Here is a 27,871-nt window from a genome sequence, read left to right as displayed (position 1 = left end):
CATTCTTTATTTACATTCGTAGACTGTCAATTTGAATCAACTAATTAATATTTAAGGGTAAGTCATGTTAATTATTATGTGATCTTAGATACACAAGCATATGTAAATATTCGAGGCACACGCGTTGGCACCTTTTTGTGTATGTTATTTACTTATGTATGTGTGTTCTATGCCTACAGTAGTTGTTTTTATAATTTTCTTTTGATTGCGCCGCTTGTGTAGATGGATGGAAATGACGATAATCGCAGCGAGGATTCCTTTTCAACTGCACCTGATAGGGATAACACAATAAACAGCTCACCACTGCTGCCACATGAACGGCTGTCACTGGAGCAGAAGCTTAGGAGAATAATTCTAATACAGCAAAATGATAAAAGCTATCATCAAGCCCTATGTGACATACGTGATCAGGTCAGCATATCTGTGCTACTGGAGCCCAGTTTTTACGGCCGACACTCTAAAACTTCAGTGCTGGTGATAGCCACCGCCAATAATGCTTATATATTTGATATTAAAGCACTGGGCAAAATTTGCCCTGAAATGGGATCAGTGCTCCAGGCTACAAATCCTCGCAAGATAATGCACTATAGCCATCGCTTGTGCGATCAACTATACTTTGAGCACAGATTGAAGGTTAATGGCATTTGCGATACGTTTGTCGAGTTCAGTTTGGCGCGGCGGGATCGGACCCTCTGCAGCTTGGTGGAAGCCATATCGCTAGTGCTAGAAATAGACATTTCAGAGCTTAACATTAATAGTGTAAGTAACTTCTACGATCCTTGCTAACCCTGTTCTTATTCACATTATTATAATTACAGAAATGCGAATCTCAACGGAACTTTACCGGTCGACCCTTATCTAAAGATCAAATGGTGCATCTTGGCAAGATTGCTATTTTACAAGGAAAACTGCATGACAGACTTATCTATGATAACATCTGTAAGGATATACAACACATGTCTTCCAAATTGAGTTCCGAAGTTTAAAAATGAAGAAAATTTCCGGCACCGTCGTACTTAATATGGCTCCAAACCAGCAAGTCTGGTTTCGACGCTATAGACCCATACTTTAAAGTCACAACAGCTATTGAATTGACATTAATCTTAATAATTATTATTAACAAATGTTTAAGTCTGCACGTATATACAAACATTTTATACACCTTTAAACTTATACATATCCACTACATATATTTAAATCTTAAACAATCTTGCATTATTTATCTATTATTTGTAATCAGTATGATTTGTAATTGATTCTAATTTTACTAGAGCATTATATAACCTTATATAATCAAAGCTTTAACTGCTTTTAACAGTAGTCATAAAAGCATGTTACGGCAATATATTTAAGGCTTGTCTATATATAAAATAGTTTGTCCTGACTAATTGCTGATTACTTATTGATTATATAAAAAATTCGTAAGAGCTGGACATTTATCTAATATATAAGAATATAATCCGAATTTTATAAATGCACCTTATATTTGCATAAGCATTTAATAAAGAAAAATATTTAAAATATATAATGTGGTTTGATAAGCTAATAATACAGATAAATTGTATTGTATACAATAGATGAAACAGTTGCTATTATAAATTTAAATAACAGTGTATCGATAGTGAATTCCCTCCATTTAATAACTTAAGCAATTTTGCAGCACTGTTTTGAACATATAAATATCGATATATCGGCAAGAGTGCAGATGAATGTTAAGCACTAAGCATACAACATAGTGGTACTCTACTGTTAAGTTCACATCTAACAGTTTTTTAAAATAACAAACCCGCCATATTATTTTTGATAAATAAAATGTTTTAATTATTAGTTAAAAGGTTAAACTTTATTTATGAAAATTGCGCTTAGCAAGGTAAATATAGTTTATGAACTTAAAGCGCAATTAGTATTTTAACATTGCTTATATTGAGTAATTAACAATTTACTATTGAAATCGTTTTAAGCTTTCTGTTAACAAGTTATATGCTCAATTTTGATCCCACTGTTTTTGAACTATTCGACTTATCGTTATATATGTATGTATGTAAATATATATCAATTTGAATACTTTTAAAATTTTAACATAATTATAAATGTGTTTTCACGTAAATACAACAATCGCGTTGGTATAAAATACATAGTTTTGTTTCATTGAATATATTTACTTTGCTTATTTAGAATCACCCAAATATTTGTTTGCTTGTTATTAATTAAAGCTGTATTTTAAAAGCTGAGTATTTAGATTTGATCTAATTGCAAGAGTGCTGTTTGTAAAGTTTCCAAATGCCAAGTATTTTACTTAGCTCTTAGAGACTCTGAGATCAAAGAAGAGGGAAATCAATTGTCGTGGATAGTTTAAAATATGTTTGCTCGTGGTCAGAAATTTCTGCACTTGATATTGATTAATTATGATATTCATTAGAAATATATATACTTTTGGAAATGGAATAACCGAAAGTTTAGTTTCTCTACATTTCTTTTTTGGTGCATACTAGACACTTTAATAAATATTAATCTACTTGACTATATATGCTAAATTTCGCTATATATTATACCATATATAAATATATATGTATGTATTTTTGAATTATAATTTTAAAAACATTTTTAAATATCTTGAATGCTATAGTGAAATAACAGGAGAGACTTTACATAAATATTTATGCTAGATTTGGTAGAGAAAGTGAAAATAATAATTTTAAATTTTATATTGTAGAATACGAGACTAATATAGTTAATATTGTTATAATTAAATAATGAAACTTTGTGCAGGGATTATAGCAATAGCTGTGAGCTACAGAATAAACCATAATTGATGAATGAAGGCATATTCAAGACAATTCACGACAATTTAACTATTTTTAACGGTCCCTTTTCCTATTTTATTACTATTTTTGCTACATCCTATTCAAAACAAATTTTTAAAGCTTACGCATTCTGCATTGGGCAGGCAGTATGTTAAAATCGATCGCAACGGAGCTCTATGAGATATTGTTGGGAATGATCAGAGGTATCTTAAAAGCAGCATATAAGCATAAAGAATTTGGCAAATCGTTGAAAGATACGATCGGACTATGCTTATTGGAAATTGTACTATGCTTAAAGGTGCTTAGGTTTCAATAATTTTCGCCTCGCAATCTGTTGGATCGATATCCTGCTCAACTACCAGAGTATTCCTAGATATTGTGTTTGCCAGCTTGAGACTTTGCAACCCTATTACACAGGGCTGACATACTGCCTCACGTTTTGAAAACACCTGATTTGGCATTCTTTATTTACATTCGTAGACTGTCAATTTGAATCAACTAATTAATATTTAAGGGTAAGTCATGTTAATTATTATGTGATCTTAGATACACAAGCATATGTAAATATTCGAGGCACACGCGTTGGCACCTTTTTGTGTATGTTATTTACTTATGTATGTGTGCTATGCCTACGGTAGTTGTTTTTATAATTTTCTTTTGATTGCGCCGCTTGTGCAGATGGATGGAAATGACGATAATCGCAGTGAGGATTCCTTTTCAACTGCACCTGATAGGGATAACACAATAAACAGCTCACCACTGCTGCCACATGAACGGCTGTCACTGGAGCAGAAGCTTAGGAGAATAATTCTAATACAGCAAAATGATAAAAGCTATCATCAAGCCCTATGTGACATACGTGATCAGGTCAGCATATCTGTGCTACTGGAGCCCAGTTTTTACGGCCGACACTCTAAAACTTCAGTGCTGGTGATAGCCACCGCCAATAATGCTTATATATTTGATATTAAAGCCTATAAAAATATTTTCTTTGCCATTATCGTTTTGCTTTCAAGCTGTGCTTATAGTCTAGCATTAGCCATCGCTTGTGCGATCAACTATACTTTGAGCACAGATTGAAGGTTAATGGCATTTGCGATACGTTTGTCGAGTTCAGTTTGGCGCGGCGGGATCGGACCCTCTGCAGCTTGGTGGAAGCCATATCGCTAGTGCTAGAAATAGACATTTCAGAGCTTAACATTAATAGTGTAAGTAACTTCTACGATCCTTGCTAATCCTGTTCTTATTCACATTATTATAATTACAGAAATGCGAATCTCAACGGAACTTTACCGGTCGACCCTTAACTAAAGATCAAATGGTGCATCTTGGCAAGATTGCTATTTTACAAGGAAAACTGCATGACAGACTTATCTATGATAACATCTGTAAGGATATACAACACATGTCTTCCAAATTGAGTTCCAAGTTTAAAAATGAAGAAAATTCCGGCACCGTCGTACTTAATATGGCTCCAAACAGCAAGTCTGGTTTCGACGCTATAGACCCATACTTTAAAGTCACAACAGCTATTGTTAATTGGCATTAATCTAATAATTATTATTAACAAATGTTTAAGTCTGCACGTATATACAAACATTTTATACACCTTTAAACTTATACATATAACGCTCTTTAAAGTGGCGATTTAAGTTAAGAAATCATAAATTATTTTGTAATTGATTTCTAATTATTTTGTAAGATAAAAAGTATAACCTTATATAATCAAAGCTTTAACTGCTTTTAACAGTAGTCATAAAAGCATGTTACGGCAATATATTTAAGGCTTGTCTATATATAAAATAGTTTGTCCTGACTAATTGCTGATTACTTATTGATTATATAAAAAATTCGTAAGAGCTGGACATTTATCTAATATATAAGAATATAATCCGAATTTTATAAATGCACCTTATATTTGCATAAGCATTTAATAAAGAAAAATATTTAAAATATATAATGTGGTTTGATAAGCTAATAATACAGATAAATTGTATTGTATACAATAGATGGATTTTTGCTATTATATTTTAATACAGTGTATCGATAGTGAAATTCCCTCCATTTAATACTTAAGCAATTTTGCGCACTGTTTTGACATATAATTATCGATTATATCGGCAAGATGCAGAATGAATGTTAAGCACTTAAGATACAACATAGTGGTCTTACTGTTAAGTTCACATTCGTAACAGTTTTTTTAAAATACAACCCGCATATTATTTTTTGATAATAAATGTTTTAATTATTAGTTAAAAGGTTAAACTTTATTTATGAAAATTGCGCTTAGCAAGGTAAATATAGTTTATGAACTTAAAGCGCAATTAGTATTTTAACATTGCTTATATTGAGTAGTAATTAACAATTACTATTGAATCGTTTAGCTCTTCTGTTAACAGTTTATATGCTTCAATTTTGACCACTGTTTCTTGAACTATTCGACTTTATCGTTTATATATGTATGTATGTAATTATATCAATTTGATACTTTTTTAAATTTTTAATAATTATAAATGTGTTTTCACGTAAATACAACAATCGCGTTGGTATAAAATACATAGTTTTGTTTCATTGAATATATTTACTTTGCTTATTTAGAATCACCCAAATATTTGTTTGCTTGTTATTAATTAAAGCTGTATTTTAAAAGCTGAGTATTTAGATTTGATCTAATTGCAAGAGTGCTGTTTGTAAAGTTTCCAAATGCCAAGTATTTTACTTAGCTCTTAGAGACTCTGAGATCAAAGAAGAGGGAAATCAATTGTCGTGGATAGTTTAAAATATGTTTGCTCGTGGTCAGAAATTTCTGCACTTGATATTGATTAATTATGATATTCATTAGAAATATATATACTTTTGGAAATGGAATAACCGAAAGTTTAGTTTCTCTACATTTCTTTTTTGGTGCATACTAGACACTTTAATAAATATTAATCTACTTGACTATATATTAGCTAATTTCGCTATAATATACCATATATTAAATATATGTATGTTTTTTGTAATTATAATATTTCAAACTTTTAAATATCTGAATTGCTTAGTGAAATAAACAGAGAAGATTTACATAAATATTTGGCTAAGATTTGAATAGAGAAATGAAAATAATAAGTTTTTAAATTTATTATTGTAGAATACGAGACATAATATAGTTAATATGTTAATAATTAAATAATGAAATTGATGCCGGATACATATAGACAAATAAGCTGTGAAGCAGTACAGAATAAACCATAATTGATGAATGAAGGCATATTCAAGACAATTCACGACAATTTAACTATTATTAAACGGTCCCTTTTCATATTTTTATTACTATTTTTCTACATTCCTATTAAAACCAAATGGTTTTTAAAGCTACGCATTCTGCAATTGAGGCAGGACAGTATGTTAAAATCGATCGCAACGGAGCTCTATGAGATATTGTTGGGAATGATCAGAGGTATCTTAAAAGCAGCATATAAGCATAAAGAATTTGGCAAATCGTTGAAAGATACGATCGGACTATGCTTATTGGAAATTGTACTATGCTTAAAGGTGCTTAGGTTTCAATAATTTTCGCCTCGCAATCTGTTGGATCGATATCCTGCTCAACTACCAGAGTATTCCTAGATATTGTGTTTGCCAGCTTGGTAACTGAATCCGAGGGTGGCTGATTTATTTGAGATCGATTGTTAGAGCGCTTTCGTATATCAGCCTCTTGTTGTTGCTTTCTGTGTAAATCGCTTAAACGAAATGCTTCGAGGAACTCATTCAAATCCACCTTTCCATCACCATTGAGGTCCATCATGCGACATTTTTCCAACATTTCAGCTTTCGAGTAAACACCTGACATGTGAGCAACCATCAAGTCAATGGCTGTCTCAAACTCGTCCAGCGTTATTTCACCTAAACAATTAAAATACGTAAATGAAATATATGCCAAAATAGCTTAAGAATGGAATACTTGAATTGTCAGCATCGATAATGTTGAATATGGTCACCAAGCTCGTCTTATTGGCATATAAAGCATCCATTACTGTAGTGCCATCCGCTTCGGCTTCCATCTAACATTATAAACAGTTTATCAATATGGCTCTAATCGCTTTGAATAAGTTGTACTCACTATGACATCTGTGTCAAGCAGATCAAGTGTTCTTATATAGTTCACGCTCTGACTGTCTGTGCCTGGCGCCAGCTTATCGCGTAGCAAACGCCAGGGCAAGCCCAACTTGGTTATGTTTTCCATAGCAGCACACCATTTGGCAATGCTTATAGAGCCCGTATTGTCCGGGTCATGTAACTTGAACTCTGCTTCTAGCTCAGTGCGCTGCTCGCGCATTCTTACAGCCAACTCCTTCAATGCCGAGCTCTCCACAATGCCCATGCGTTGCTTGAACGAGAGCTGCTTCACTTGCGAGGCCGCAGACACATACTGGACAAAGTGCGGCACCAGCTGACTATTGAGACGCATATAGGCGCCTTTGTTGGAGCCCATGGCATAGTAGTTCGAGGCCGAAAAGATGGTTATAATCTGTGCGTACATTGAATCAATACAAAAATCAATTATATACAATTACAAATACAAGTAATGTGCTCACCTTATTATCATGCATAAACTCATAGCCATTGGGCTTGCACTCATGGGAACGTATCACATAGCTGAGTCTATGGCGTTTCAAGAATAGATCCGTAATATCCGGACCAAACCAAACACCAGCACCACGCAAAGTATTTGGTGTACAGCCAACTACGGCCTGTGGATCGCTCCACATAATGTCAAAGATCTGTGCATGAATTTATATAAGTACAAGTTATAGAGCTTAAGCTGTTTTAAATACCTGTTGCCATTCAGTTTTGTCCAACGGTTCGGAACTGGTCAAAGGTGGACGCAAAATGGAAACATACTGCAATTGAAATATTCATTAAATATAATGCTGAATGCTACTTTTTACTGCAGACGCACCTTGCCTCTGTCAAGACTTTTGATCAAGTCTAGACTGGTATTATCTGAGAAGCCGCCGTGTACAATGAGCACACGGCTGTTCAAAATGGAACCCAAGGGCAGCCAGCGGTATACCTCATCAATCAACAGCAGTAAACGCTTGTGATTGCGCTATGTTAGAAGATTTAAGCATGTTAATTTACAAAATCATCAGCAATATGTATTATGCATACTGGATACTTGGACTCCACCTCGCGTGTGAAACCGTAGCGTGCATTCATCACGCTGTCCTCGTGATTTCCGCGATTTAGAAAAACCGCATTGGGAAACGCCAAATAGAGCGATAGAAGCAACAGCAGCACCTCCAGACCTCTTTTGCCTCTATCCACAAAGTCGCCGTTGAAGACATACGGATTGGAAGACGAGGGTAAACCATTCTAAAATTTAATTGAACTGTTAACTATTCTATTATTTATCAAAAATAATTATTACTTTATAAAGCACAACAAGCAAGTCGTCGAGTTTACCATGCAGATCACCACAGACTGTGACCTGTTGGGACACCGCTGTGGTGACCATCGATATGTTTGGCATTTGCTTGAGAGATTTAGCAGCTTCACGCAGTATAAGAGCCACATATTTGGGATGCAAGCGGTTGCACTGGTTTGGGAATAAAATAATTATTTAAATTAATCCTGAAAATATTAAATGGCTTACTCTCTTTTTGCGAAACACATCTATTAACAAATCGATATGCTGCTTTTTTATGGGCATTTCTATTTTTGTGGACACTATGTCGGTGGCCTCCTCCATGAGCATGTCTTTATCATCCAAAAGCGAAACTAAATGCAAAAATTGAAATTAATAAAATTGTTTGAGTAACAAACTTTTGTGTGCTCACCATGTGTCGCTGTTTGCGATTTGGTACCAGCGCCACCAGCTGCCTGTGGCATGTGCTTAATGAGATCATTGAAAAATTTGTAGAGCTGTGAATATGCGGCAAATTGTTGATATTATGTGAACCAACTTTACGAAATAGGCAATGCAAACGAACTCTCTTCGATTATCTTGATATCAGAAAGCGAGCGAGTTATGAAATATACCAAAATTCTGGTTATTTGTTATTTCGATATAAAATATAAACATCCATTTACAATTTAAATAAAATATATTAAAAGTTTTAGTCTCAAAAATAGGTATTAAATATTCACTCTTCCTTAAAACTTATAGAACAATATCTATTTTTATTTCAATACAAATATATAAACTTATTTTAAATGGCAATTTTTTTTCAAGCAGAAGCCGCATTAGTTAAATTAATTGGCCTAATAATCTATGGTCTAATACCTTTAAAATTATGCATACCATCTTCTTCAAAGACAAATATTCCATACACTTATATAATCCATAAAATACAATTTATTCTGCTATACACTATTCGATTTTCTCATAGTATTCATTTTATTTTATTTCTCAAAATTTGCCAACAATATTAATTTTATATGACTTCTCAAAAGTTGGCAACAAACACATATGTGTTGAGCATTTTATTTTTGCAATTCTTAAAATTTACCTCAAATAAACAAACGGGAAAATGTCTGTTTAATACCAAAAGATAATGAAAAGCTATATGTATGTGTTATTATAAGTCCAGCATCTATTATGTTCACATGTACATAGTTTCGTCATAAAGCTTTGCTTGCGATTAATAGTTAATTCTTTTTCACAGCAGGGTATACTGCAAGCGACACTGGTATTGTTAGAGTAAAACAATTATTTGTATAGCACTTGTATATAGTGCGTATTATCAGCTTATTGTTCAACAGCATAAAGTTTACCTAACAATTAGCCAGGCAGCTTAAGGAAAAACAAAAGACACAAATAAACGACGCAAAAACTTTGCATTGTGCACATATTTACATACAGACATTTATCGACTTTCGAAACTTAACAAATGCATAACGGTTCGTATATACGCATATGTATGTATGTAGTTGAATGACAACTATTGAGCATTGTTGAATAAGGTTATTGTGGAACTCACCTCAGCCTGATCCTGTTCGCTGGCATACTCGAGATTTTGAAATATTTGCCAATTGCAGCGTTTGCGCATTTCCTGTCGCGCCTGATGACGCCTATACCACTTTTGTATAAAAATTGCAGCTCTAATTGCTAAAATGCACAAGAGGAAAATGGATTTAGTATCAAATTTAAATATTCATAGCCAATCTAGGGCCCAAACCTATGCCTAGATCTTAAATAACACTTGCCCCTTTCATCCATTTTATCACACGCGTATCGATTTCAGTTAATTTCAAGAATATTGCCTTTGCCGTTTCAACAGCTGCACTCGCAAATGCAGCAAATGTTATGATTTAGTATATGGCTTAAGTATACACTTAAAGTGTCCCAGAGCTACCACAAAATCGTTTATTACTTATGTATATATTTTTATAGAGACTCATAAAAAATTTAATGCATTTGGTTGTTGTACACACGAAATCCAATACTAGACTGGGACTGACAAATGCTTTGCTGTAGCTCTTAAGTGCCTGCGTGTTAATAGTATTTTCTCTACCCTAGTCATGTGGTACTACAGAATTTTCAGGAAATATGAATATAAAAATATATACGATAACTAATAGAAAATGGGGTTTAAATTAAGCGGAAGCGTTTTTAAATTAAAAAGCAATTGCTGAAATTTATTAACTCAGATAACATATTTACTGTCCTTTGCAGCTTATGACAATTGATATAATAATTAGTTTCTGATTACGAAAACTAATTCAAAGCTGCATACTCTCAATCAATTAATCAGGAAGGGTATTTTCAGCTTTCATATGCAGTTCGAAGTTTTCTATTTTTACCCTCCACCATTTGTTGGTCATGCTTTGCTTCAAGCAGACAAACAAACATGTGTATATACCTCTGTATATATGGTACGTATACGTATTATGTCCACTCATTGTTCATCATCATGGTGAATTGGCGACGGTTCTGGCCATTGCAGGTCGGCCAAAGCAAAATTTGTAACACAAAGTGTTGCGGCCACCAAGGCTGGCGCTGGCATTCAAGCCACAGAAATAAGGTTGATTTTGGCATACTAGTCGTATACTATACATAGTATAGTATAGTATATATATATATAGGGAGGGCTTAGGGTAGTAGAAGCTATTGTTTCTTGACCCCATTAAACCATGTGCGTGTTAGAAGACCAAACAATTGGACACAAAGTTAGTGCAGTTGGGTGGGGTTGCTTAGCTCAAGTAAATATAACTACCGGGTACATCACACTTGCTATAATTAGTGACGCGACATGTATACATAACTAATTGCATGTCAAAGCATATGCATTAATTTTAATCAACCGGAACTACGAGTTGACAGGCAAGTGTGAGGGAATTCCCACGCTGCAGGAGGGACAACAATTAGAGAAAGTATGATAGTTATGCGGGGAATAGTTTCTTGGTCAGCTATTATAAGTTATTATAGCTTTGTTTACTAAATTATGTGTGGCATGTTTAAAACCCATTCCCATTATCTTTACATCAACGCCTGCCTGCAACGATCTGCGTGCAGTTTCGAAATCTTTCTACCAGCTCATATGGCGGATCTGGCTGAATCGCGTGATAGGGCAAGAAAATTGGGGTACTTACTTTTTTCAGCCCTCGATGAGCTCATACCGCGCAGCGGTTTGCGAAAATGCTTGCACCAACCTTTCCTATGAAACAGCTGTAGCAAACTGGAGGAGGTGCTGCTCGTGGCTGGCGGCGTTTGTGACTGTCCATTGGTCATCTGCATGCTGGCGCCGACACGTTCGATTTCCGATGAGCGGCACGACGACGCATCTTCGACGGAGGAGGAGCCGCGACGCTTGCCGCCGCTCTGCAGGCACACACAGCTGCGCAGCATGTTTGGCTTTGGCTTCCAATGGGTCAACTAAGTTAATGCCGCCCAGGTGCTAGGTGCTATGAAGATTCGCTAACAGGCAGCTTGGTCTTGCCGCATTTGCATGTGTCCTTGCCTCAGTCGACTGCCATGCCGCAAAAGCTTTGCTTAGTAATATGAAACGCCCAACCTCGCTACGTGCTACGTGCGGCTCTTTAGGCAGTCAGTGGGTTGGGCAGGCAGAATGTCAGATGTCAGGTGTCTCTCTATGTTCCTTGTAGTATGACATTCGCACCCCTAGTCAGTGGCCCGGCCGTGTTGTGTCTGCTCTGGCTTTAATACAATATCAATTTTCTTGCCATTTTAGCTTTGTGTTTAAGTGAATTTATAAACTGCAAAATATAAAAGCTTCCATTAGCGTTGCAAATTGCTGCAAATTATATTTCACTCAAAAGAGTTTTTTATTTGTTGAGTGGCACACTCAGTGTGTGTGTGTGTGTGTGTGCATGGTGTGCTGAGTGGGTAACTATTTAAGCAACTAATGTAATTAAGGATTTGTGTAAAAAGCTACAAATTGAATTAAGGCAGACCAAACCAAATCAAAGTGAGAGTCCCACATAAATATTGTTTTAAATTCTTGCTCTCGCTCGGTTTTGCTTTTAATTTGCAAGTCTAACGAGAGTCTGTTGTGTTGTTCTCCAAGCTTTGGTTTAATTTAATCCGCAGGCTGCCAACAATTTGCACGCTAAGTTTGTTTCTCGTGCTTCAAATTGATAAACGACTTGACTAATAAAGCTGATCAAGCAGTTAACGCCTTCGCGCCGTAATTGAATTACACGCCCGACTCGTAATGCCGCCCGCATGACACTAGGATAAAAAGGATATTAACTGCACACACAGTATATGGTAGTAAGTATATGTACATACATACATATGTACATATGTATACAGGAAACTTTGTGCTCGCTTTTATGTTAATGACAATGCATATACGCGCATGGGGAACCAGCATGCGCCATGGACAGATGATAGCTTAACTCCCCATACGACTAGAACATGCACATGGAGCATGATGTTTGATTACGATTAATTGCTCTGGCTGTCTCTCAGTGTTAATCAGCAAATTTAGCAGCTAAAGCGCTTAGCAGGCATTAAGTGCGACGCATATGGCGGCAGCTATGCTATGCTAAGCTGGCAAGGAAATGAGCAACAAATTGGCACAAAGGGCAGCCAAATGAATTAATTAAACATCTTATGCGTCGGTAAACTTCCAAGTGCAATCATCATTTAAAGTTGGCTGCTGCTGTGGCTGCCACAAAAAAATCGATTTTAATGCCAATCTCTCTCGCCCCATAATTTTCGGTTGATTGGTTAATCAAAACTGTTTTAAAGTTTATGCTCACACATACAAGCAAGCACACATAGAAGAGGGTTGTCCCCAATGAGATAAACTACTACGCCACATACAGCATGTTTATATTGATAAGCCACCCACAACGCCAACTTGATTACGCGCAGCCCTTGAGCGCTTCAACACTTCATTGTTGTTCAAACTTTTGCCATTGAGCAAATTTTCTGAAATTAAACATTTGTCTGGAGGGCGGGGGGGCGGTCTGTGGCGGGAACATGAATAACTTGAGCGCAGGCAATTCGAATTTTGGTGTTAAACATCATCTCTCATCTCCTCAGGGTATGTGCGTGCGTGAACTGTTACCTTTTATGGCTCAAACAGCAAATCATGATTTGCTTTACTTATCACACACAACACACATACATACATATTATGTACATATATTATGTAGACTAGCAGCAAATGTAATAAGGCGCAATAACGGCAAAAAAAAAATAAAATCGCCAAAGCGTTAAAAGAAGCGCACAGAAAACTCATGCGCGTTGACAATTAAGCACCAACAATTCAGCACACACACACAGACACTGCAGCACCTACACATATACACAATCATATACAATCATATACACTCATATAGAAAAGTGTCAGCCAGCGCTATGTTTCCGAAATAGCACAACAAACCGTACTGTGTGCAGGCAGCAACATCAATATTACGTATATGCCCCGTTTATATTGTGTACGCTGTTTGGGCTTTTTACCGTCTTGGGTGAAATGCCGATACAAACTGAAAGCTAGAAAATCCTTTCAGTCGCTGTCCGCTTAGTCGAAACGTTTGCCAGCGACTTTTTGGTTGCTGCTGCTGCTGCTGCGACTGCTGCTGTTGCTGGTGGTGGCGAAAAAGAAAAACATTGAGAACAACAAAAAAATCGTTGCCGAAATCAGCTGATGTGTTGCTTGCCGCTTTTTTATTTCTTATTTGCTGTTCCACGGAGGCTGCGCACTCATTTCCTCTAGCACTGAGCAGAAGCGTATGAAATGCTCTTTAACATTTGCTTAACAATCTCTTCGTACAGTCCAAAGAGCAAACAAGCAAACAAAGCTAACATGCAAATGTTTGTACTAGCGATATGGTCTCGATGATTTAGAGGCGTAATTAATATCTTCAGCTTACAAGTCTGTTGCGATAAGGAGAAGCAAAGAATATTAATTTAAATTCGGAAAAGTAAATGCATGAAATGAAAAAATACGACGATTTACAAGCCGAAAAGGTACATATACATATCTGAATTTTAGAGCATTTTTTGAAGTGTAATATATAGAATTAAAAATCTGTTAGCCACAGCGAAGGATCAGTTAGGCATTGGTATATACCCTATAAAGCAGCGTGCTAAATTCAGCAATCTGATACATTCCAAGGCTGAAGTTGTATACAATGTTCACTGGACATAAACTTTTAATGTTGCTTTCCTTAATTATGCTTGACCATGCCATGGTGACCATAAAAAGTAGAGCATAAACACAGCCCAAGAGCAAAAAATCAATAGGACGGTAAGTTATATAGTTGTCGTACCATACTATAAGGCCCTGCGGCTCGAGCATAAAAAAAATAAAAGCTCACAAGGTTTTCAATTTATGCTTTTAATTTGGTGATGTAGCTCAGTCGTTAAAAACTGCAAACGAAATTGTTTTTAAATGTTAATTCTCGTCAAGAAACTCAGCAAAGTCTATGAGAATTTTCTGCTGCTTTGGAACATGTCTACTATACAGAACTCCAGCAGCATCCAACATGCGCTTGGAGGCGATAGTTGCCGTGTGACCCTCATATTTGTCAGATATAAAATAGATCTGCTGTATGCCGGACTGTATAATTAGCTTGGCGCATTCATTGCAGGGAAAGAGCGTGGTAAAGAGTCGCGTGCCGTCGAGACTTGTGCAATTGCTATTGAGGATTGCATTGGCCTCGGCATGCACAACATACATGTATTTATGCTCGAGCGATTGCTTGGCATCCGATTTGCCCCAGGGAAACTCATCGTCGCTGCAGTTGCGCGGAAATCCATTGTAGCCAATGGCCACTACTCGATTTTTTTGATCCACAATGCAGGCGCCGACTTGTGTCACAGGGTCCTTGCTGCGCTTCGCTGATAGCACTGCGGTGGCCATAAAATAATCATTCCATTCCAAATATTCCTTGCGCTTGTCGTTATATCGACGCGGTGGCTGACTTACGTCCATGTCTCTCAGTTGTGCACACAAACGACTGTAAATATTAAATAAAATGAAATGAAATTAATGTTTAACAAAAGGGGCATCAAACAGCAATTTACTAGTATAAGGTTCTTTATTATTCATGACAAGCAATAAATGTTGCTAACAAAAATTAATACATATTTTATATGATTGGAATTTACAGCGAATACTTCATAATTGAATTTCATTGTTCAACTGAAAGATATTTGATAAATATATTTGTAGATAACGATAGTCGACTTTATGTGCTCTTCTGCGTTTGAATTGGGTTCTGCTTGAGGTGCAGGTAAATGGAACGCATACGCGAAACGTCCTTGCCGGACTTGTTCACCTTAGGATTGAACTCGCAGAGCTTTGACACACGCTCCCACTCAGTGCCAGGCTCAATTGCACCGTTTTCTAGTGAAGCTGTTTGTATTTCGGCGTTTCGCGAGGACAATTTGGTCTTTGAGATAGATTCTTCGATTTGGCGAAGCCAATCATTCAGTTCTTTTTTGGATTGCTGGCGGAGCTCTTCTTTCTTGCGCTCTTCTTCCAGATCCTTTTCCTCCAGGCGTTTCTTTTGCTCCTCACGCCACTTTTTGATCTTTTCAGGCTCTTCGCGCGATGGCGGTGGTCCCGAGATGCCAACGGGCTCATTCGATTCACCGCCGATGACTTCAAAGCTGCCAGTCGATGATTCGAGACCACCTCCAACAGCAGCAGACAGTTCGCTACCCAATCCCATATCGCCGCCCCCGCCAACTAACCCATCTAACAATCCATCATCTGTTGTCGCAGTTGCTTGCGTTGCAGATCCGCCTGTAATTTCCGCCTCCAAATCTCCAAGTACGGACTGCTCTCGGGCCAAGAACTCTGCTGCTGGATCAACTTCTTCCTTTGTTGCAAAATCGTCACCGAAATCCATGTTGTTGCTTTCTATAAAATTGTAATGGGCGTTTTTTCTTATTGCATATGTAAGCAAAATATGTACGTATCGACAAAAAGTAAACACGTATTTATTTGCAATCTACCTTTTAGTTAAAATTAGCTTAACAAGTAGTATATTATATTGAAAGAATTATTTAATTCGAATTAAAAGGTTTTAAATCGCAATTACTTTCTGAATTTATCAATTATTTGGGATAAAATGACTGTGCTCTAGTGATGCGTAAATAAAAACAATGTACGTGGTAGTGATTGACCATCGGGACTCTTTCTGGCGATATTTCCCGATGTTCTTATTGATGTCGATATTAAACGATGTATCGATCAGATAATAATTTAGTTTTGTACTTGAGAAATATTTGAAATGAAAATTAAGTAAAGTTAAGAAAATTGGCCAACGAAACCACTTAAATTTTTAAATAGCAATGAATACAATCTTTTGATGTAAACATTTATGTAAAATATGGGAAACTGTTAGAGTCAGGAGCATATAGAAGTGTGGACTTACAAGTTCATATTTGTAGCAAATGATACACATATACTTTTAAAGTCAGTTGCTTTTCAATCATATAAGACTGATATCTAACGTTTTTTCTATTGGATTTATATATAAAATTTTGTAATATATGATATGTCCTATATTGACATGTGTTCAAAAACCTATAATAAAAATAAAGGTATTTTCATCGATGTTGTGTTTTATAAACACCGATGAACATCGTCATCGGTTCTATACCCGCTAAGTACTTGTAACGAGTGTCTTAAACTGTATTTTGCCGGAGTGAAGCTTCTTGAACTGTATTTCGCGGCTAGCCATGCTTTTAAAACTGTACTTCGCGGCGGCCATTTTGGAGATTGTTTCATTTTCATCCACAAAAAAGTTATGCAGCCAATTTATAGAAGTTTACAAAAGAAATTTATACAAAATTCGAACGTACATTGACAAGTGTATAAACCAAATGTAAATATTATTATGGTTTAAGGCAGTGTGAGCAATTGGAATAAGTAAAACCATTCAGTTGCTGTTGCTTGTTTTAGTGGCTATCATCTCTCTCAACGTACGCACACTTGTATGTATATGCATATGCCAAACATACATACATACATAAATACACATGTACGTTTATACACGCCAAAAGAGTTTTTATGAAAAATATGCAATTTGCAACTCAGCATTAAGTATGAAAATAGTTTATTGTGCTTCAGTCACAAATAAAAACATGTGCCGAGGCTTTTCGCACCGCGCTAACATATTTCGCGGCATAATTTACATTTGTGTACGTTTGTATGTATGAGTGCAGATGAGTGTGTGTGTGAGTGTGGAAAATGCACTTGACACAAGAGCTGCGTACAGCAAAACTATGCAATCAGAATAACTTTTATTGTTACTTTGAGTAATATTAATACATTAAACTAATTGGCAATTATATTTGTATGTGTATTTATGTATGTGTACAGAGCATGTGGCTGCTGATAAACTCTCGGACACTTAGCTTATGTTGCTGATATGTTATTAATGTTATTTTTGTGTACAGCGGCGTAGGCGCCAACATGGACCCCAACTCCAGTCCTTGGTCGTACGCATACAATCGCATCGTGCCCGGTAGTGCCGGCAGCACAGGTGGCACAACGGAGGAATTTCAACATCCGCATCTGGCCTCCATAACAGCAGCTAGCTTAGCGAGCTTTAATGCTGCCGCAGCTAGCGGCGGCAGCTTTGTACCACCATCACCTATTGGCAGCTATAACCCAGTATTCCAGCAGATATATCATCATGCCGCTGCGGCCAGTGTGCAGCCCAAGCCAGCGCATTATGCCTCCACAACAGTTAATACGCCGCATCGTCAGCTGCAGCAATTGCAATTGCCCAGTACGCTGGACAAACAGCTGAGCTCCTTTCAAAATCAGGCTGCAGTAGCGGCTGTTTCATCGGCAGCCGCTGCTGCGGCTGTTGTCAACAATGTGGCCTCGAATTATTATGGTGAAAACTCATCATCTAGCGGTGCCTCACCCTCGCCCACAACGGTGGCGCTCACCTCAACGTCGCTCTCTTGGAACGCGCCCAACATGATATCCAATACTTTTTTGGCCATGCAACAGCAACAGGCGCAACAGCAGCAGCAGCAACAACAACAACAGCAAGCGCAGCAACAACAACTGAACCTAGTGACCGACAAAGTGGTAAGTAACTAATTCTTTTCAAGTTGCATAAATAGTTAAAACATTTCAAGATTCAAAGGGGCTCTACATTAAAAAACAGGCACAAAATATACATTTAAACTAACTTAAGAATATATTCTAACCATTAGTCCCAATTCTTATAGGTCTTATTAGAAATGGGCGTGGGATCTAAGCAAAAATTCCAACATATAATATTTTAAAAAGCCAAATTACCTTACACAAATTTTTATTTAAGTCGTAAAGCTTTCCCGCGCTCATTTCTATGTAGAGTCTTTGTTAAGCTAAACTGCCCCGGGTCCATTTAATGAAAGTGGACCTCCCTTAAAACAAAAACAATATATATAAATATTTGCCCAGTCTTAAGTGGTAACCTTATGCCTAACTATCTATATGTAAATATATATGATATAAAAATCGAACCAACATCAACACAAAACACTTTCCGATTCCATTAAATCTATGTACAATATCAAAAAACTGAACCCACGGCTACTACCATCTTCTACTACTACTCCTACTACTACCACTACCAACTCTACTACTATTGCTGCGAAACTCAAATATGTAGCAAATCAAGCAAGAAAATATGCAGCAAACGAAGGCTCAAATCAAAGTATACAACGATCTAATCTACTTGACACAATTGCAACAACAACAACAACAGCAGCAACAACAGCAGCAGCAGCTGCACCAGCAACAGCAAAGCGCGGAAACAGTTACCTACTATACAATAGATGGTGAGAAGCTGAAGCTAACACACAAGGACATTGAGCAACAGAGCGTCAGTCCCGCGTATGCGTCCGAGTATGCGAGTCCAACGCTGAGCAGCTCGGCCAATGGTTCGCCCATAACGAATTTAAACACTGTCGATGTCGTCGGCACACCCCAGGTGATTGTCTATAAGACAGCAGCAGCTTCAGGGTCAACGGGGGCGTCAGGGACGCCCTTGGCGCGACGCACCGTGGTGAACGTGGCAAGCGCGGGTTCGTCTGCAGCGCCCGCCACGGTGGCCTACTCATCTGTGATACAAAGCACACTACAACAACAGCAACAGCTTCAGCAGCAGCAGCAACAACAACAGCAGCAGCAGCAGCAGCAACACTGCTGGACTAAAGTTGAGAATGGACCGGAGGAAATGAAGAATGTGCTGCAGCTGCATGTGAAGCAGGAGCAGCGACAATTGGACTGTGCCAATGATGCTGCTGACAGCGGCGAGCAACTGGTATTCAATCTGCCACCAGGCTTAGAAATCAAACAGACCTTCTATCAGCCGAATACCATCAATGTTGTTGAACAGCAGGCAGCATCAGCGGCGGCGGCGCATGAGCAGATGCTGCAACAACAACAGCAGCAACAACATGGCGCTAGTTCGCCGCAAGGGGCGCGTGCGCCAAGGCATCATATTGTGGCGAATATGATTATGTCGCCGGGAACGTCACAGATTCAAACATTGCCCAAGGTTTGTATTTAATTTCAATTTTCAATTTATATTTTCATTTGTTTTGTTTTGTTTTTTTAATTTTCTAGACTTTGTTTTGTCTTTAGTTTGTTGCTTTGTGTTTTCATGTTTGTTTAGTTTAGCTTAGCTTCTTGTTAAGCAGCAAAAAAAGGGCCTAAGAAATGTTTATCAATGTGTGTAATTCCAATTGGCGGGTACTCCTTGGAACTGCACTTCCTATTGAGCCTTGGGGGTCAATTTTGAAACTGTGACGTTGGCGCTGTAAAAAATGAGAGAGAGAGAGAGAGAGCAGAGAAACTGAGTGTATTATTGAGAGCGTGTCTGTTGTGTCCACTGTGTAAATCAATGTGTAAATATATCTCAAACCCAATTACATTAAGTTGAAATTGTCGCTTGCTTCTGATTAATTTTGCTTCAATTTGTTTGTGCAATTGCAGGAGGAAGTGAAGACGCCGCCAAAGCCTGCAAAGACGCCGCGAAAGCGTCAGCCGAAGAAGACGCTGATAGCGAGCAGCGAGTACAATACTGTGCGCAGTCCGCAGGAGACGCAACATCATCAGCTGCAACAGCAACAACAACAGCAGCAGCAGCAACAACAGCACAGCGCGCAGCAACAAAATACGTATTACGATTTTAATAACAAATGGAATACGCCGCTGAAAACAGAGAATAATGCAGCTTCTGTGTCGCCAGCCACCATCAACATACCCACATATCCACAGCAGAATCAACAGCAGCAGCAGCAACAGTCCTCCCAACAACAGCAGCAGCAACACTTGCCGCAGCCAGCTCATTTGCAATCTTCTCAAGCGCAATCCCATCTTACGCAGCTAGCTCAGTACTATCCAGCTTTTCCGCAGCCCATTGCCACACAATATACGGCCTGCATGCAACAGCAACAACAACAGCAACAGCAGCAGCAACAACAACAACAGCAGCAACAGCAAGCGTATACGCAACAGCAGCAGCAGCAACAGGTCTACACGCAACAGCTGCAACATCAGCAGGAGCAACAACAGAGCAGCAGCAACAGCAGCAGCAGCAACACATCAGCGAGTAATTGTGGCGCCTGCAACAGGAGGCAGCAGCCGCGGCAGCTGCAGAGGCCAGCAATAAGGTGATTGTGCCAAACATTGAGGAGGAGCTGGAGTTTTTAGCGGACGCCAGCAGTGCGCCCAAGCAAGGATACGCCAACTCGCTGACGCACAATGGTCGTAGCACCAACTCCGCGACGAACAACACCAACTTTGGCATACGCAATCCCAACAAAACGCCTTCGCCCGAACCGCCACCTGCTTCGACGCTTGCCTGCAGCAACAATGGCCTGTCGAGCAGCACGCCCAGTGGCAGCGCCGGCAACAGCAATGCCTATAGCCCAGCTGCACCCAAGCCCGTTAGCGTGGGCACTTCCATAGGCGAGAAGAAGACACAGTTCATGGACAGCTATCTGAAGTTTCTGCAGGGCGAGCGTGATGACGATCCGCCGCCTGTGGTGAAGCCCTCGCGAAAGCTGAATTATCCGCGTGCGCCCTACAAGCGGAAGAACAAAGGCGCTGGTGGCGATGAGGCCTCCATATCGCAGTCGACATCCGCAGCTGAGGCGACGGTGGACACTCAGGCAGTGGACCCTAGCATGTCGGGCATGGTAGGCGATGATGGGCATCGCATTAAAATACTCTCACAAACTCAAATACTGCCCAAGAAGCGGCCGCATGCCCATATGGTGGCAGCTGTGGCCGCTGCAGCAGCTGCAGCCGCGGAAACGTCAGCCAGCGGTGGACTACAGCATCCGGCGGCAGATCCCACAGCATCATCATTTCGGCCATATGCCCAGCAACAAGAGCCGGGCGCGCAGCACTTTGTGCAGCAACATTGTGCGCAGTTGCAAGGTGCAGGAGGAGGAGGAGGCGGTGGAGGAGGCAGTCAAGGTATGTTACTTGACCAACACCATAATTCCAATAAGCACTCTATTATCGCAACTACTTCTGCGGCATGCAACAACTACAACAACAACCACCACCAACAACAACAACAACTACATCACACGTCCTCCAATGCGTCAACAACAACGACAACAACAGCCACAGCCTCAGGCATCAACAGTGCGGTTAGCGTGGCAACGCCCGCTGCGCCCAATCCTCATCATTTTATAAATCTGCTTTGGCCCTGGCAGCATTAGCATAAGCTAGCAATCTACGACGCCCACGTCCTAGTTCACCTACTCCTACTCCTTCTAGTTCTACTTCTACAGCAACCACAACAAACAACAACCACGTGACAGAGACACAGACACGTGACCTGACGTCAGGCCGGACTAAGGACACTAAGGACTATGGACACACTTTGTGCATATGTAAAAATGGCATATATAAAAACTAAACTTTTTAAATTGTTATAAAGACGAATGAGAGAGAGAGCAACGTATAAAAACATAAAGTAAAACAAAAAAAAAAGTAAAAGTATTTTTGAGATGAAATCATAGCAAGAACAAATATTATTAGTTTAAAAACAAAAAAAAAAAAAAACAAAGCAAATGAAAAAAATGAAAAATAACATAAAACAAACAAATGTGTATTTTTATTAATATTAATTCACTTCAGTGTCTTTTAATTGAACGCTGACTTCAAAAAGCAAAAGGAAACACGCTACGGCGACTACTGTGGGTCTTTTCTAATTTGGAGGCGATTGTGGTTGTTGTTGTTATTGCGCGTTGTTGCCTGCCACACTCCCTTTGCACCACACAGAAATCGAAACGAATCACATAAGATTCTCGTTGCATGCTAACCCACTTTTGTGCTCCTCCACAGACCCCTTGAATTTACCCCCACGCCGTGAGCAATGCTCGCGCAAGGCTAAGGAAAGCAGCATGCACGCACTGCTGATAAATTCCAACACAACGGTGGAGGCTGGCAATTTGGCCGAACCGGAGGAGTTCACCGACTCGGACACGGATCCAGTGTGGACGCCGCAGGAGGAAGACGTAAGTGTTGCCGCGGTCAAGCATCTGCCATGCCCTCAATACAAATCTTACATCTCAAAACAGAGTGACGACGGCAAGGGCTATGGCAAGCGCAAGACAGCGCGCCGCATCAAGGGCACGCCCAGAAAGAATATCTATTGCCAGCCAGCCACGCAGATGCATCACATACAGCTCAACCAGCAGCAGCAGCAGCAACAACAACAACTACAACACCATCACCAAATTCAGCAGTTACAAGTGCCTAACTATATGCCACAACAGGAGATGCAGCAGGCTGTGGGCAATGTTGTCTATAGCGCTGGCACTACTGGCTCCCCCGGTTCCGTGGAAAACTTCAAAGTGCGTGCTCCCAATTATTAAAGTCAGGAAGAAAATATTCTATAATCTTGTTCCCTTGCAGACTGGTGAGTTTATTGTGCTGCGCTCGGATCTATTTAACGACTGGCCCACCATCTGGCAAGTGGACTCCAAATGTATTTTACAAAAATACGAACCCTTTCGACAGAACGGCAAAACCTTTTACCGCAACATGTCCAAGGTATGAAAACTCAAACCATAATACAATAGCTAGCTTTTAATTTGATTCATTTGTCTTGCAGTATGCCTCATGGAATCTGGAAACAAAGAAACTCTACCTCAAAGCGCCAGTGCGCATACAGCTACAATCCCATACGGAAACAATCGTTGAGTTTATGCGCTCGGAATTGCAGGCCGATGATACCGAGCAGTATATTGAGAAGATAATGGAGGACTATCTGTCGCATCGTGACAATTTTGAAATTTATATACAAACCATGATATCGCAAGCGCTCGATCCCAGTTTCTTTTCCGAAATTACGCGGGAAAAGGGTGAGTTGCTTGATCTACACTAAGTACATTTGACGATTTCATTCTTCGTTTGCAGATGATTATTTTTTGGGCAGCGTGCGGATTATTGACAACATTATGGAGACTTGTAAACGAAAATTGCTGGCCATCACACCTTGGACGCGTACCATTATTTCCTCCATAGAAACCTGGCCAAAGTGTCATGTGTTCTCCGAGTGGGTACAAAATAATCTAACGCAAAAGAATTGCGCTGGCTGCTTGCAGCCGGGAATCGCTGTGCGGTTCCTGCTCTTCGGCGAGCCCTACAATCCAAACACCATGCAAACAATACCAGCCGATGCGCGCATTATGTATGAAAAGGTTAGCCAACTCGTCTTGTCCCAAATCTGCATAAACTAAATAATTTGGATTTATTTGTAGGACATTGTGTTGTGTCGAATTTGTGCCGCGCGTGCGGATCTTTTCCATAAGATAGCGCATGAGAAGTTTAATCTCTTTATCAACTGTTCGCAACGCGTCACAGAGCAGCAACAACAGTATCCCGGCAAGACGTCTACGGAGATATTAAACGATCTGCTTGCCGAGCACAATTGGATTGATGAGGTAGCTATTAAATTTCTTAAGTTGTTAGGCGTCTCTAGGAAGCTAATTTCAATTCATTTACAGCTGTTTCGCAATATGCGCAATTGTTGGGCAGAGGTCGAGAGCTTGGAGCGCCAGAAACGCTTTAGAGAAGTCATGCAGTAATCGGATAATAAAGTACATTAGCTTTGTGAGCTTATGGAAGGGCATGACAATGAATTGTTGTATACGGCAACGCTGCAATAAACTCAATGAGTTGTTAATTCTATTGAATAGCTATATGATTAAGTTATCTGCTTAAGTTACTACATATATATACATACATTGCATATTGCAGTTTGCAAACTAACACCTAATCAGCCATACATATGTTATATACAGTTAAACCTGCTTTATTGTTTCTGTTTTCTTTTCAAACAAAACACAAAAAGTGCTTGTTGCAGCTACATGTTTTTATACACTATGATTAAATTATGTTTTTATACGAAGATTGTTTGTTCAGGCAGAAATCGCAAATTTAGTTAAGTTGACGCAGTTTTGGTCTAAAGTATAGCTTAATCTAGTTATAGCTATTGTATTTAAATATTATTTCTAGTTACATTTTATATGTATATTAAGCAAACAAACGCTCTCATGTACATTGAATAATTGAAATAAATTACTTGTACATACCAATTTAAACGATAGAAGATTCATTTTTTTTATAAATATTTCGAATGCATGTGGGCTCGAAAGATAATTTAAAGAAAATGTATCAAAGAACTGTGTCAATCAGCTAATGCCTTAATTTTAAGTTATATTAAACTATTTTTCAGGGGTTTTAATTCCTGCCTTGCAACGATTTTCAATTTGCAATTGTTTATATTATTTGTCGCAAAAAAATCTTACAAGCTAACAAATATTGTGCATATATATAAAGGTACAATTAAATTAGATAATTTTGGTTCGTACAACAGATTATGATTATTAAACATTAATTCAAGTCCGATGCATTGGCAGTGCTTGAGTTTTCCTCCTTTTTGGACAACGGCGAGTCTGCGAGATGTGGTGAGAGATCGCGCAGCTTTACAACATTGCCGACGGACACAGAATTGGCGGCCTCACTCACCGAGTAGCCAATGTCGGGCGGCGTGCCTTCCGGATAGCCTAGATAGTAATCGGCAATGCGTCCAGCCTCCCGCAGACCGCTCAAATAGGCGCCATGCACGGTCGCTGGATAGTTGCGTATGGTGTGCTCACCGGCAAAGAAGAGCCGTGGTAGCTCGTCCACTTCCTTGCTGTAGTGGGGCTCGAAGTTAGACGGTGGTATGACCGGTGCGGCCAAGAGATCGTAATCGCTGCCAGATGAGCCTACGGACACATAGCTATAGGAGCCACGCGCCCACTGATCGCTGCGCCAGCGAGTGACAACCGTTTCCTTGGGCTGAGGCACAGAAGTATTGCCAAAAATATTCTTCAGCACAGAAATGCAACGTCCGACAATAATATCATCCGTAACAGTCTCCACCAGATTCGCAGCCATGCCAGCAACCAGGGCCAGCAGCACTGGCGACGAGCTGATGCTCCAAAATAGAAACATTTCACCTAAAAAAAAAACTAATTAACAAAATATTTGACCATAAGCTGAACAGCTACTGACCACGACTGGCTGTGGTGCTGCCCACATGTCCAAACAGATTCGCATTGGGATCCCAGAAAATGCGATCGAAGCAAAGCACCACCTTGTTGAGATTGCCAAAGCCCAAGCGGCGTATGGCCTGCTGCTTCCAGTCCGGCAACGGTGGGGTGAACTTAACTGTGTTGGCGTGCTCTGACTCCTCGTGGGCCACCGCTACCTTGAGCACGCCCAACGTCAACGTGCAGACAGCCAAGTCAGCCTTGTATGTCATCTGTGAATTGGAGGTTTTCAGATTTTCCGCGACAATTTCCACACCCTTGCTGCTGTACTTGATCTCCTTGACAGCGCTGTTGAGCCGTATGTCGAGATTCTCGGTGAGCGCCACTGGCACAAAGGAGTAGCCATTACGCACTGTTGTATGGTGGCCAATAAACTCAAAGTCATCGTCCTGATCCCAGTGCTTTAGTGACAAATTGTTGAGGTGTGTGGCATTGGCAAACTCTAAATTCGCAAAGTGCCAGTCCAATATGAGGCGGTCTCGCGACGATAGATAAACCTGACTATAATTAAAATATTAGAATTACATTGGTTTTTGTTAAGGTCAACTGCAACTTACCTATGTCCATTCTGTTCCAACTGATGCAGCTTGGTGTCTAATATTTGACTCTGGCTTCGCAGCTCCTCCTCTAATTTGAGCTCATCATCCAGCTTGATTTGCGTTACACGTATATTGTATTCCTGTAGCCCATAGGCGGAATCACTTTGGACGCCCTTGGCTAGGCGCTTCTGCATCAGCTCCTGGTGGCTGGTCCGCAGAGTTTGTATGTTGAGTAAAACGCTTTTAAGGCGCTTGCGATGATCAATGATTTCTGCCTGCACAGTGAGAATTTCTTGCATGTGGGCCGCACGTTTCTCCTGCACTGCCTTGTCTTGCATGCTAATGATCCACTCAAGCGCATCGCCCAATGAGACAGGATTATTACCAGCGTAGTTAAAGTCCAGACGATGGGATAAATAGCTAGCGGATTCCAGCAAACGATTGAACTCGCGCTCAATTACATCATCTTTCTCTTTGGACACAGGCTTTCCGTCCGGCCCGTAGAGTGGGCATGTCTGCTGTATTGGTACCAGATCCATGCCAATCTGCTTGCTCAAAATCGTCATTGGATTGCCGTAAACGCCAGTAACCACCATGGCGCCTAGATCGGCTATATAGCTGTTCTTACGAAAGGTTGCAATGCGTCCTCCCACACGATCCCTTGCCTCTAGCATAATCACGTCCATACCAAACTGTTGCAACTGCTGTCCCACTGCCAGTCCGGAGATGCCCGCTCCGATGACTATGACCTTGCCCAGCTTTTTGGTTGGTATAGGCCGCAGCCGTTTAAAAATGCCAAAGTTGATGAAGCCATGCCGCTCCAGAAACGAGTGCACGCGCTTCACAAGATTCGGTTCGCTGTCGAAGGGTGGCGGCAAATCCTTGAGCGCGTTCTCAAAGGTCAGCTGTAATTTTGGGTTATCAACCCACATGTGCAGCAGGCTGTTGCGTATGTTCAGAAACACACGATGTCCTAAAATTCCGGAGCGACTGATATCCGGAAAGCAGGCCTCCTCATTGGGAGTCATTTTGCTAAAAGGTAAACGCGACTGAAATACAGCGCCCTCTTGGCCAGACAGAACCGTAGAAGTGCTGGTGTCGCGTGTTTTTCCATTTACACCATTCGTCGTATCCTTTTGCGTTGCTCCACGCGAGCTACCACTCACAGACTCGGACTTGCGTTGACGTTGCTCAGATTGGGTCTGAGTACGCTTATCTACCTGTCCACTACTGCTGCCTGAAGATACTGAACTGGATTTTTCATACCCAACGCTCTCCACATTGCTAGTCGTTACAGTCTTGTTTGTGTAGTCCACCTTAGGTTTATTGCGACGACTTGTGCGCCGCTCATCGCTTGTGGCGGGCACATCGTTGGAGTCATCCTCGTCGCTGATCAGCGTAACGTATTCAATGGATTCCTGCTCGCCCGTTTTGCCGGCACCCGACGGAGTTGGCTTCATTTATGCAAATACTTTATTACT

The 27,871-nt window shown here is 39.8% G+C and overlaps 7 protein-coding genes across 10 annotated transcripts; 3 read left to right on the top strand and 4 right to left on the bottom strand.

Annotated features, from left to right (window-relative positions):
* Window positions 1–122: 122 nt before the first annotated feature.
* LOC108598162 (protein Exd1 homolog) lies at window positions 123–986 on the top strand. Its single transcript, XM_017984779.2, has 3 exons — window positions 123–139; window positions 223–759; window positions 819–986. The coding sequence occupies exons 2-3, from the start codon at window positions 223–225 to the stop codon at window positions 984–986; spliced, it is 705 nt and encodes a 234-aa protein (XP_017840268.2). The 5' UTR covers window positions 123–139.
* Window positions 987–3,482: 2,496 nt separating this feature from the next.
* Window positions 3,483–4,353, top strand: LOC117134797 (protein Exd1 homolog). The gene is made up of 3 exons (XM_033293708.1): window positions 3,483–3,734; window positions 3,833–4,012; window positions 4,072–4,353. Exons 1-3 carry the CDS (start codon window positions 3,483–3,485, stop codon window positions 4,351–4,353), a joined length of 714 nt encoding a protein of 237 aa, XP_033149599.1.
* A 1,841-nt stretch (window positions 4,354–6,194) lies between these two features.
* On the bottom strand, window positions 6,195–13,810 carry LOC108599797 (serine/threonine-protein phosphatase rdgC). Of its 3 annotated transcripts, none has more exons than XM_017986864.2 (13): window positions 13,726–13,810; window positions 11,385–12,008; window positions 9,773–9,900; window positions 8,630–8,714; window positions 8,446–8,570; window positions 8,221–8,388; window positions 7,962–8,165; window positions 7,750–7,899; window positions 7,625–7,690; window positions 7,385–7,570; window positions 6,910–7,317; window positions 6,751–6,850; window positions 6,195–6,692 (listed from the first exon to the last, which is right to left on the bottom strand). In XM_017986864.2, exons 2-13 carry the CDS (start codon window positions 11,638–11,640, stop codon window positions 6,346–6,348), a joined length of 2,223 nt encoding a protein of 740 aa, XP_017842353.2. In that variant the 5' UTR covers window positions 11,641–12,008; window positions 13,726–13,810; the 3' UTR covers window positions 6,195–6,345. The 3 variants fall into 3 exon arrangements, with proteins under 3 accessions (XP_017842353.2, XP_017842354.2, XP_017842356.2); XM_017986865.2 differs by having other exon boundaries at window positions 13,654–13,787; XM_017986867.2 differs by lacking the exons at window positions 9,773–9,900; window positions 13,726–13,810 and having other exon boundaries at window positions 11,385–11,404.
* A 247-nt stretch (window positions 13,811–14,057) lies between these two features.
* On the bottom strand, window positions 14,058–16,387 carry LOC108599799 (probable deoxycytidylate deaminase). 2 transcript variants are annotated; one of them, XM_017986870.1, is made up of 3 exons: window positions 16,317–16,387; window positions 14,946–15,227; window positions 14,058–14,142 (listed from the first exon to the last, which is right to left on the bottom strand). In XM_017986870.1, the coding sequence occupies exons 2-3, from the start codon at window positions 15,200–15,202 to the stop codon at window positions 14,130–14,132; spliced, it is 270 nt and encodes an 89-aa protein (XP_017842359.1). In that variant the 5' UTR covers window positions 15,203–15,227; window positions 16,317–16,387; the 3' UTR covers window positions 14,058–14,129. The 2 variants fall into 2 exon arrangements, with proteins under 2 accessions (XP_017842359.1, XP_017842358.1); XM_017986869.1 differs by lacking the exon at window positions 14,058–14,142 and having other exon boundaries at window positions 14,612–15,227.
* Window positions 15,350–16,360, bottom strand: LOC108599798 (clathrin light chain). Its single transcript, XM_017986868.2, has 2 exons — window positions 16,231–16,360; window positions 15,350–16,135 (listed from the first exon to the last, which is right to left on the bottom strand). Exon 2 carries the CDS (start codon window positions 16,122–16,124, stop codon window positions 15,459–15,461), a length of 666 nt encoding a protein of 221 aa, XP_017842357.1. The 5' UTR covers window positions 16,125–16,135; window positions 16,231–16,360; the 3' UTR covers window positions 15,350–15,458.
* A 603-nt stretch (window positions 16,388–16,990) lies between the features above and the next one.
* Window positions 16,991–24,794, top strand: LOC108599795 (polyhomeotic-proximal chromatin protein). The gene is given in 12 exon segments (XM_017986859.2): window positions 16,991–17,214; window positions 17,680–18,325; window positions 18,894–19,784; window positions 20,222–20,863; window positions 20,866–21,712; window positions 22,592–22,764; window positions 22,828–23,103; window positions 23,165–23,302; window positions 23,364–23,613; window positions 23,669–23,952; window positions 24,013–24,195; window positions 24,259–24,794. Coding segments are annotated over 11 exon segments (4,395 nt in total). The 5' UTR covers window positions 16,991–17,214; window positions 17,680–17,695; the 3' UTR covers window positions 24,340–24,794.
* Window positions 24,795–24,822: 28 nt separating this feature from the next.
* On the bottom strand, window positions 24,823–27,869 carry LOC108599796 (possible lysine-specific histone demethylase 1). The gene is made up of 3 exons (XM_017986863.2): window positions 26,409–27,869; window positions 25,814–26,352; window positions 24,823–25,758 (listed from the first exon to the last, which is right to left on the bottom strand). The coding sequence occupies exons 1-3, from the start codon at window positions 27,848–27,850 to the stop codon at window positions 25,148–25,150; spliced, it is 2,592 nt and encodes an 863-aa protein (XP_017842352.2). The 5' UTR covers window positions 27,851–27,869; the 3' UTR covers window positions 24,823–25,147.
* Between the last annotated feature and the right edge of the window lie 2 nt (window positions 27,870–27,871).

This window comes from Drosophila busckii, chromosome 3L (genome assembly GCF_011750605.1).
Source record: "Drosophila busckii strain San Diego stock center, stock number 13000-0081.31 chromosome 3L, ASM1175060v1, whole genome shotgun sequence".
Taxonomy (NCBI): domain Eukaryota; kingdom Metazoa; phylum Arthropoda; class Insecta; order Diptera; family Drosophilidae; genus Drosophila; species Drosophila busckii.
Note: the sequence above shows the minus strand (reverse complement) of the source record. Positions and strands in the feature narration are given on the sequence as shown.